The following is an 11,690-nucleotide window of genomic DNA, read 5'->3' on the forward strand; positions in this document are numbered from 1 at the left end:
CCATTAATCTACCTTAACATCAACTTTCAGAAGAAAAATTTTCTTTTTTTTTTTTTTTTTTTTGTGTGAGTAATCAACTCTGAGAAAGTTGATCAATTGACTTTTGCCAAAAGCAATGCAATTTTTTTTTTCTTTAAAGCCGACGTTCATGTGCGTCCTAGGCACATTTATAATTTTATATAAATTTAGAAGTATAAAAGTCATTTTATTCATTTGTCGTTTGATTTAAACCCAAACTTAATAACACATATAACATTGCAAAAGATTGAAACTTGAATATACTAAATTAAGAATTTTTAAATTTTAAAAAGTAATTATAAATACAATGAAAATTAATAAGTTAGATGAAGTTTTTTTCCTAATTTATTTTTTGAGAGCTCTACTATTCCTGTGTGCCATTTTCATTGACCATAGTTGTGCTAGGTATGCATCCTTAGTTGTTGTTTTCATTTTCCTGTTGAGTTTCCCTTTTCCTTTTCTTAATTGTTTTTGGTTCATTCATGTTGTTTATGTATTTGCTCACAAAAAGGGGAGGGGGACAGAAACGTACACGATATTACTTTTTTTAAACACACTCGAAATGAGAATTAAGAAGAATCCAACAAATTAAATACCCAATTTTATCACCGGTTAGCCACGAATAATTAAAGAGAGTACAACATTCAGAGTCAGAACCATAAAGAGAGTACAATGTACACTTAGCAGTTCGTAATGAAATAGGGGAATAATTAACAATTAAATTACATTCAAATATTAACAAACTATGTGATTCTCACCTGCATTTTTATAAATGTATACATAATTTACTTATCTTATTAAAAATGCATGTAAAAATCATGCTTTTTTTTTTTTTTTAAAAAAAAAAATATTGGTTTAGTAAACAAAATCGAAAGAAATTCTGAAACTCAATTACTAATTAGGATGCATTTATAAATGTGGAAATTTTTTCGACATAGTTTTCTTATTTTTATGTTTTTAGGAGACTTTTCTTTGCAATTGCTCACCGGCTAGCTGGCATTGTGAGCATCTAAAAAGATTTATCCCGGCTATACATGGGGAATTAAGATTTTCTTCAGTTCAAATGAACTGAAGAACATCCCGTTAGTTATAGTGGAGTGTATTTTTGTCCAGAAAAAAATACTCCTTAAGTATAACTAACGGGATATTATGGAGATGATCATGTTCCATCCATTGGACATCACAGTAATCTAGATAAACATCAACTTTGAGAAAGTTGTTTCTCTTTTTTCTTTTTTATCTTTTTTTTTCTTTTTGTGGGTAATCAACTTTGAGATAGTTGATCAATAGACTTAGCCAAAAGTAATGGCTTTTTTCTTTTTGTGAGTAATCAACTTTGTAAAAAGTTCATTTGCTCCCTGGGGCACACATATGGAATTTTATAAATAAAATTAAGAATATAAAGTTATTTCACTTATTTGTTGTTTGATCAAACCCAAAATTTAATGAAATTGCTAAATTAAAAATTTTTATACATCAAAGAGTAATTACAAATATGATGAAAATTAAGGATTTAGGTGAGGTTTTTTCTAATTTTTTGTCAATTTTTTATTTCGCAGTTTACATGTCTGGATATTTGTGCCTAAACACTGAGAGGTTTAATTAGTTGAAGGGTAGCCTTGGCCACTTGCGAGATTGAATGACTGTGTGTTATATGCATTAAGAAAAATATTAGTTTAGTGAACTCAATGGAAAGAAATTCTCAAAACACAATTTGAATGAAATCTTTGTCTATAATATATGTCATCCAATGGTTGCCATTTCAAGGCAAAATAATGTGTGGATAAGACTTGAGATTTCAGATACTTTAGGTTGAAAGCCTGAAACACGTGGTTGAGTCGGATTATGGATTGCGTTGATTCAACTGCAAATAAAATCTGTCATTCCTTACTTTCATAGGCCCGAAAGAGTCTCAATCACAATGAGTTTCATTCCCTACGTTCATAGGCCCGAAATAGTTTTTTTTTTTTTTACATGTCCACATAAGAGGAGGAGGGGGATTCGAACTAGTGACTTCCGCTTCATTAGGCGTTATCCTAGCCGATTGAACTATTTCTTGGGAACGGCCCGGAAGAGTTTTGAAAAGAGTTTCAATCACAATTTGATTAAAATGTTAAAATAATAATACATAAGTAAGAATAAGATTTTAAAATTATTAACAATTTGAACGATTTGAGAACATGGCTGCCCTTTGCATATGTAAGAATATAAAAAGTTAAATATTCTTACGTCGAAATTTTAATAATAATACATATGTAAGAATATTAAAAGTTATGATTTTTTTTTTCAAAACAATTAATGTGGAAATTTTTTCAACATTTTTTCTTCTTCTCATTTTTATGTTTTTAGGAGACTTCCCTTTGCAATTGCTGACCAGCTAGCATTGCTAGCTGCTAAAAAGATTTCTCCAGGCAATTGGATATCGCATTAATCAACTTTGAGAAAGTTGTTTCTTTTTTTCTTCTTGTGAGTAATCAACTTTGAGAAAGTCGATCAATAGACTTTGCCAAAAGCAATGCTTTTTTCTTGCACCCTGGGGCACATTTAGAATTTGATATAAATTTAAGAGTATAAAAGTCATGTCGTTTGATTTAAACCCAAACTTAATAGCACGGATAACATTGCAAAAGATTGAAACTTGAATATAATAAATTATGAATTTTTTAGATTTTAAAAAGTAATTGTAAATATGATGAAAATTAAGGGGTTAGATTAAGCTTTTCCTAATTTATTTTTGGAAAGCCCTACTATCCTGGGTCATGCTATAAGTCCTTCTTATGTCACTCTTGTTTTCCTTCAAGGATAATGTGGCTCTTAAAATTACTATTAGGCTTGTGATTGATCATTATTGAATTTTGATCAAATAATGATTTTAAAAGCCACATCATTTTTTGAGGGACACAAGAGTGACACAAAATGGACTTCTAGAATTACTCCCAATTTTCATTGACCAATGTATAGAATGGAAATAAGAACATCCGACAACAATAATTGAGTTTTATGCGGAATAATTATTAATAGTAGGATATATTAAAATATATGATACTGTAGAATATTTTATTTTGTTTATTTTAATTTAATATTGTCTTTATTTATTTCCATATAAGAGTCTTGATGACTCAGCCCTGAAAAATATTGTAATAGTTTGCCTATTTAAGGGCTATTATGTTATTAATAAAGCAAGCAGAAAATTAATCTAAACTTTATGTTTGAAAATGTTTTAGGTTCCCTTCAACAAATCTAAAGGGTTTAGGTTCCCTCAAAACCTAACAATCTATCACATTACATGTAAAAGCATTCACGTAACATTGGTATCATAGCCAAGTTGTTCGATGGCGAATCAAAGAATGGATCGTTTGGAGCAACAAATTAATCATCTTGAAAACATGATTAAGCGTGCGATAACAAAATTGGAAGAAGCTAATGCCAAATTGATGGAGCCCTCAAGATGCCACAACAAGTACTATTACCACGTCTACTACCATCACAACCAACAAATATCCAAAAATTAAAGGCATCCAAACGTTTAGAACCACCATTGCCGTTGTCCACCACAGTGCTGCCATCCTCTCCCAGTGTTAAGTACTAAAATATTTATATTTTTATCCCTTAAATTACATGTTTTAATCCTTTAGATTTAGTTAATTTATGCAATTTTAGTTCTTTTATGTGTTTTCCTTGTTTTTGTATGCTTTTTTGGAAGAAAATGAAATAAAATCTAGAAGATTTGGGCTCAAAGAGAGAAAATGGGAAAAGTTGGAGCCCGTAACAGTGCAATCGATTGCATACTCCTTGTGATCGAGCGCATTACTAGAGAAGACAAAGCATGAGGCAGCCATGTGTGATCGAACGCACAACAGAAGAGGCTCGATCGCAGATGTACAATTGAGCGCACACGGGTTGCAATCGAGTGCACCTGTGCACAGGTGACACATCAAGAGTGCGGCCAGATTGCTAGTATTTTCATATTAGGGTTTTTCAACTCTTACTTGAAATAGGAGTAAAACCCTACGAATTCCTAGGTTTACTAGTGTAACAAGGACTTCTAAAGCCCTATAAATAGACCTTTAAACCTTGAAAATAATCAAGTTAGAAAAGAGACACTTTTCCAATGAGAAGAATTGGAGCTCTTCAACTTCAAGTTTCGGGTTTATTCTTTTTCTTTATTTTATTTTATTTTATAAAGATGTTTAACATCGAACTTATGTGTAACTAATTTATTTAGTAGGGCTAGATTGAAGCCCTATTCCAGGGGTGGATCAGCTGTTTCCCATCCAGTGTTTCGAGGTGGTGTGTTCCAAATTGCCGGTTGTCTTTTACCTTATACAGTCCTTCCTAAGATGAACCCAATTTGCCATCGGCTGGATCTTTCATTGGGGGCATCACTTTCCATAGGACCAGATCTCCATTGCAAAAACTGCGATGCCTTACCTTCTAATTGTAATATTTTGCTGTGGTCTGCTGGTAGGCTACTATATGCATGGCGGCCTGAGTTCTTCTTTCATCAAGTTAATCCAAACTTTCTCGCAAAGTTGTGTCGTTTTCTTCTTCGTCAAAATTGGCTTGCTTGTGACTAGGCATGCCGACTTCTACCGGATATAGCTTCACTCCCAAATGTTAGAGCGAACGGGGTATCCTCGGTTGCTGTTTTTTTTGGTCGTCCGGTACGCCCATAATACTTCTGGTAATTCTTCAGCCCATAAACCTTTGGCTTTGTCCAGCTTCCTCTTGATCATTTTGAAAATTGTTTTATTAGTTGCTTCAACCTACCCGTTTGCCCAGGCAGGTGAGGAGTAATAGTTGTTGATGCAAGGTTGCGAACACCAATCCCTAAATGCTGAGTTATCGAATTCCTTACTGTTGTCTGACACAATTGAGTGTGGGATACCGAATCGGTAGACCACCAATCATCACTTGAAGTGTTCAATATTTTTCTCTGTGATGGTGGCTAGTGCTTTGGCTTCTGCCCATTTGGTGAAGTAGTCAACTGCTAACACAGCAAACTTGACTCCTCATTTTCTTGGTAGTAAGTGTCCCACAATATCTACCCCCCATTGTGCGAATGGCCAAGGAATGAATATTGATGTGAGATCTTCCAGCGGACTCCTTGGGACGTTGGCAAATTGCTGGCATTTTTTACAACATTTGACCATGTCGTGTGCATCTTGAGGCATTGTTGGCCAATAGCACCTTACCGTTAGAGCTTTGTGAGCTAGGGATCTTTTTCTCGAGTGATTTCCACATATTCCTTCATGGATTTCTCTCAAGACATAGTCTGCTTCGTCTTCGGACAAACATCTCAAGAGTAGATGTATAAAGCTCCGTTTATACAAAACATGATTCTGGACGAGGTACCTTGCTACCCGACAGCGGATTGCCTTGGCTTCCATTTTAACTTCCAGGAGGCTTCTTTCAACAAGGTATTTAACAATAGGTTTAGCCCAATTTATATCATGAATGGACAGTATATACATGGAGACTTGGTGGCCATCGATTGCTGTTGTCTTTGCTTCGCTCATAGTGGTTTCATCCCCTGGGGGTGATTCAGAACTAGAGGAAGCCAGGTTGGCTAGTTGGTCCGCCTTGATATTTGAGTCCCGCGAGACTTGCTGAATGTAGAATTTGGTGAATGTATCCTTGGCATCTAGTGCCTTCTACATATATAGTTTGATTTTTTCTCATTTCACTTCATATTCCTCGATTAACTGGCCCACCACCAATTGGGAGTCGCTCTGTACACTTACACTGTTGGCCCCCAATTGTTTTGCCAGTTGGAGTTCGGCTATGAGCACTTCTTACTCAACTTCATTATTTGTTGCTTGGAACTTGAACCGGATTGCGTGTTGGATGATGATTGATAAGTGTCAAATATTGCATACTTGGACCCTTTTATTTACATTAGTTAATCATTTAGTTGTGTCGTTATTTAATCTTTTATGTTAATTTTGTGTTTTTAGTATTTTATAGGCCATTAAAGAAAAACTACAGCTTTAAAGGGAAAAATGCAAAGTTTAGAAGAAAGCATACTTTGAGAAGACCTAGATGATGTGGTTAAGTTTAACTAAATCCAAGAAAAGGTTAAATCGGATTAAAGATCAGATTGGATTAAAGTTCAGATTAGATAAAATTTTGGATTGGATTCAAATTCAGATTCTGCACACGTCTCAGTATTTTGACCATAACTTTCCACTTAAATATCGGATTGAAGTGGTTCAAACGGCATTAGAAAGATAACTCAAAATAATACAGTTCATTAGCCTTGAGATATCGTGGCCTATTGAGACAGTTGTCAACCCTAGTAGCAATTTGATTTCAAAGCCTGCTAAGAACAGAAAAAGGTATCAGCAGTGACAGACCGCGAAGTGGAGGGTGTGGCGGTCGTGCCATCTTTGATGCCTGAGTGAGAATTTGAGTAAGATAGATAATAAGAAATAATAATAATTGAGAATGATAAGAGTAGAATTGAGTATGTATCTGTATCGTAGGTGGCTCCTCTTTTTATAGAGGTTATGAGTGAGTGGAAGAATCCTAGACTCTTATTTGACGTCCCTTGATACGTGGGAGTGATTCCAACCGAAGATCATCTTTAAGATCATATGGGAGATTGAATGGATAAGTCATCGTGTACCTAGATTCCTTTTAGGAGAGATTTGGTTGGTTGTTCTCTGATTTTGGCCGTAACTCCTAGATAGGGTTGTTTGGAGAGTGATCATGCTCTCTTGATTATAGGGTTTACGTGATTTGGCATGCAACCATTTTGATATTGGGCGTAACTGCATGCTTGAGTGCGAATCTAACACGATCAGGCGATCGTGTCATGATTTGCTGGATCTTGGGCTTAGTGCCTTGGTATCATGGTGAGCCGTGGGCCTCTTATTCGAAGTGGGCCTTTTGGTTTGGGTTTTAGGAGATATTTTGTATCAACAAGCATCACAGCTAAATGCAATGTGGTTGAATTAAATTTATTTGGGGCAGTTTTGTGGAAGTGCTTTTGGAGTTTCTGGTAATTTATGGATGAAACAGTAGAATATTGTCTCTATGCAGGCCATAAAATATTTACTTTTAGTACCGAAAATAAAAAGAGTGGCTAATGTCACGAACATGATTGGTTACATAGCTTTGGATGTCTTAGAGATCTGTCCACGAGATTTTAAATGTTTTGAAATCCAAAACTTTTTAAAAGAAGCCGGTGTTAGAAGATCAACAGATCTAAGTTCTTCCCAGCCACTGACACTGACACCGAGTGGCATTGGTGTTGATGAAGCACAACCACTGTAATCCGGACAGCCAGCTCAATCAAGTTTTAAGAGATGGCGGGGATACGTTCGTTCATTATTAGCAAAACATTTGAAGCGGCAGAAAAATTGTGCATGGGAAAATTGTGCTATGTGGTATGTGTTCTATTAGCAAGATTGTTATGTTAAACAATTTTGGCATGCTTTTGTTGCTGAATTTTGGCTTGAATTTGGATATTGCTTCATGTTTTGTGGGTACGTTTTGGTCGTCAACCAATTAGAGTTGGTAATCTGGTTTTGTTTGATATGGTTTTGGCATGAGACATTGATGTGTTGAGAAGCTCTATCATTGGCGTCAATATTCAATCATGCCACCTAATTGGGTCTTCTCCCTTTTGACTAATACATTGATATGTTTGATTCAAGTTTGTGGTCTTGCGTAGAATTCCACTACGCGGCTTTCGCGTCATTCATGCCCATTAGTCGCGACGGAGTTAATGGTTTAGATATGAATCCATTTTTGTAACAAATATTCATCAATTCCTGGAATTAAAAGTCAAAAAGTTTATGTAAGAATCAAAGTTGATCACTTTCACTCACTGCCCCTATTTATTTAAAATGAGGCTATATATTGAAGGCATCAATGAAGGTCTTGGTTTCGTCCAAAAGAAGAAGATAAAGATCCATGGGTTTCTCTGCCTTATTTCGTCCTCTCATTCTCATCGTATTCATCGCCTCCATCTTTACCATGCAGCTTTATCAGGTTCATGCAGGTTCGTTTCCTCTAATTTTCACAGCAGTAATTGAAAGTTTCACCATTTTTTGCTTTATCTTGTTGATTTGTGATATGCATGGGATGTAAACAGTGCATTTAAACCCGGTTTTGTTTTTTTTTTTTTTTTTTTCCTACCATATCATGAGATGGTATTGGTTTTTATCACTTTATTCCCTAAAAACGCTTCATATGCTTTACCTTTTCTTTTGGCTCAAATTTAGTGTTGCTGGTCAATATACGTCTGCCAATAGGTTTGGTCATAATTAAAATCCAATCTCAATTGGATCCAACAATGATTCGAGTAGTATATTGAACTTTAAGCGTAGGTTTGAGACAAAAATTAAACTCATGGAATGATATCATTATTCCATCAATAGGTTAATTTTAGTCTTGAAGATATTTAGTCGGAATCCACTTCTGGTTGCCGGAGTTAGCTGGAATCTTCCAGCCAATGGTTGCCAAAATTTGCGGTTGAAGGTTCACCTTCTTAAACAAACGGAGTCTCAATTTTATTTATTTATTTTTTTTAAAAAATGTGTGTTTTTACGTCAACGTGGCTTTCACGTCATGCCCAAATCTATAGATATAAATTAGTTTCATAGGAGTTCATGGGTAAATAGATATGAATTCATTAACAATTATTCATCAATTCATAGAATTAAAAGCCAACAATAATCAAAGTTCAAAAGAGGATAAATCACCCCGGCCATCAAGCATCTCTACAAGTAGGGTGTGTTTGATAAAGACTTTTGTGGTGAGTATTTTGAACACATGATTTAGTTAAGGGAAGGAGATTTGGCAATCCAGTCGTCTTATGATATTCACGGGCGGTGTTATTTCAACAACCAATTCCCACCCTCCTCTGAGAGATACATTTACTTAAAACACAAGCAGCTGCATCCTCGCAGTTTCCCATGAACCAGCCGTCCAAGGGTCGGCCATGTATTTTCAGATGTTCTTCTTCATTCTTATGTTGAATAAGAATGAAATTGTGTTATCAAGGGAGGAAAGATCGCGGGGCTTTCCCTTTTTTATTGGTCATCAGTTCTAGTAAGTAGTAAGTATATAAATTCTTGTTGAAGTTTCTTCTTTCTTCACATTTACAAGTGAAGGATGGATAGAATATTGCATGTTGAAGAAGAGAATATGATTGCACTCTATCAAGCCTCTCTCAATGGGTGTGTAAACACCTTGAACACCTTGATCCAAAGGGATCCACTTATTCTTAATAAAGTTTCACTCACATCCTTTAGTGAGACCCCCTTACACATTACAGCCTTGCTTGGCCACCTTGAATTTAGTAGAGTTCTTGTCAGCAAGAAACCTAAACTTGCGGAAGAAGTAGACTCGCTGAGGCGAACCCCTCTTCACTTGGCTTCTGCTGAGTGCCACACTGAGACAGTAAAAGCATTGTTGCAAGCCAATGGAAATGTTTGCTTGGCTATTGATCAAGATGAGAGAATTCCTCTCCACTTAGCCGCAATGAGAGGAAGAACAGAAATCATAAAAGAGTTAATTATTGCTCGGCAAGAGTCCATCCGGGTGAGGCTCAATGGAGATAGTGTTTTGCACTTGTGTGTTCGATATAATCATCTACATGCTCTTAAATTGCTAGTGGAATCGTCTAATTGCGATGAATTCCTCAACTCCAAAGACCATGATGACAACTCTATATTACATTTAGCTGTGATGCTCAAGCAAACGAAGGTGCGTTAACAATATCTATGGCTAGTCTTTTAGAAGATATATTTCTTTCTCTAGTGATATATATAAAGTAGCACTCTATCCACGTGTATGAAATTATTTGAGATCTACTTCTTGTTTTTCCTTCCTTTTTCGTAAGTTTGCTTGTGTTCATAAAGTATGACTAAATTTTTATATTTGAAGAAGATATATTCGTAGAACAAGTAAAAAAAAAAATAAAGGAAGAATCACAATATTTTCATACATGTGCACCTAAAATAGAAAGATCCCTTCTTTTCATACGATTCTCCTAAAGATCATGCAAAAACTAGAAACTATTCCAAGCAGGATCATTCAATGTGGTTGAATTACATTTATTTGGGGCTGTTTTGCGGAAGTGCTTATAGAGTTTCTGGTAGTTTTTGGATGAAACAATAAAATGTTGTCTTTGTACAGGCCATAAAATACTTACTTTCAGTACCGCAAATAAAAAGAGAGGTTAATGCTACAAACAGGATTGGTTACACAGCTTTAGATGTCTTGGAGGTTTGTCCAAGAGATTTTAAATGTTTTGAAATCCAAAACATTTTAAAGGAAGCTGGTGTTAGAAGATCAACAGATCTAAATTCTTTCCTACCACCAACACCGAGTGGAATTGGTGTTGATGAAGCACAACCACTGCAATCCGGACACCGATCTCGATCAAGATTTAAGAGATGGTGGGAATACGTTCCTTTGTTTTTAGTTAAACACTTAAAGCGGCAGGGAAATTGGGTCGAGGAAACACGTGGCACATTGATGTTAGTGGCTACTGTGATTGCAACCATGACCTTCCAAGCTGGGATCAGCCCACCAGGTGGTGTTTGGCAAGAAAAACACAAAGTCGGCACATCAGTTTTAGCTTATTTCGATCCAGATGACTTCCAAGTCTTCTTATCTTTCAATACCATCTCTTTCATTGCATCCGTGTGCGTCTTATTTTTGGTCATTAGTGGATTTCCTCTTACAAGCAAGTTCGTTATATGGTTTTTGACATATTCCATGTCTGTGTCCATCGCGAGCTTGGTACTTGCCTATAAGCAGGCACTGAGTTTGGTGACACCGAATGAAGTTACCTATTTACACGTACTTCACTATAGATTCAATCCTAACTCGCTGGCCAAAATACTAACATATATTTTGATTGGAGTGGCTTGGATTGTTAATTTGATTCACATAATTGCCCCACTCTCTTGGATGGTGAAGAAGTTGCGCAATTTCATATGCAAGTCAATAAGGGGTCCCCTGCTGAAGACCTAGCTAATGTCTAAGATCTGCAGATCTTGTTGAGGAGATTTCGGTTGGGGATTGGAAAACTGTGCTATTGTGGTATGTGTTCTATTAGCTAGATTGTTATGTTAAAGAAATTTGACATGCTTTTGTTGCTGAAATTTGGCTTGAATTTGGACATTGCTTCATGTTTTGTGGATACGTTTTGGTCTTCTATCAATTAGAATTGGTAATCTGGTTTTGTTTGATTTGGATTTGGCATGAGACATTGATGTGTTGAGAAGCTCTATCATTGGCGTCAATATTCAATCATGCCACTTAATTGGGTCTTCTCCCTGTTGACTTAGACATTGATATATTTGATTCAAGTTTGTGGTCTTGCGTAGAATTCCACTACGCGGCTTACGCGTCATTTAGTCTCGACGACGGAGTTAATGGGTTAGATCATATGAATCCATTTTTGTAACAAATATTCATCAATGATTATGTGCGACAAATGACTCTCTTTCCAGACTCACCACTATTTTCTTTTAAAAAAAAAACTATAATTTTTTATGTTATTTTTTTCTGGCCAAGATGATCACTTTCACTCATTGCCCCTATTTGTTTAAAATGAGGCTATATATTGAAGGTAGCAATAAAGGTCTTGGTTTAATCATAAAGATCCATGGGATGTAAGCGATGGATTTAAACCCGGCTTTGTTATTATT

General features: G+C 35.7%; 1 protein-coding gene across 1 annotated transcript; it reads left to right on the forward strand.

The window, feature by feature from the left end:
- The first annotated feature begins 9,141 nt into the window (after window positions 1-9,141).
- On the forward strand, window positions 9,142-11,010 carry LOC132185336 (ankyrin repeat-containing protein BDA1-like). Its single transcript, XM_059599124.1, has 2 exons — window positions 9,142-9,735; window positions 10,168-11,010. The coding sequence occupies exons 1-2, from the start codon at window positions 9,142-9,144 to the stop codon at window positions 11,008-11,010; spliced, it is 1,437 nt and encodes a 478-aa protein (XP_059455107.1).
- Window positions 11,011-11,690: the final 680 nt, after the last annotated feature.

This window comes from Corylus avellana, chromosome ca6 (assembly GCF_901000735.1).
Source record: "Corylus avellana chromosome ca6, CavTom2PMs-1.0".
Taxonomy (NCBI): Eukaryota; Viridiplantae; Streptophyta; class Magnoliopsida; order Fagales; family Betulaceae; genus Corylus; species Corylus avellana.

What these genes read in the sequence shown, in the direction of transcription:
- LOC132185336 (XM_059599124.1), top strand. Translation starts at nt 9,142, where the DNA reads ATGGATAGAATATTGCATGTTGAAGAAGAGAATATGATTGCACTCTAT. An exon ending in TGATGCTCAAGCAAACGAAG is followed by an intron (nt 9,736 to 10,167) that starts GTGCGTTAACAA and finishes GTCTTTGTACAG; the next exon opens with GCCATAAAATACTTACTTTC.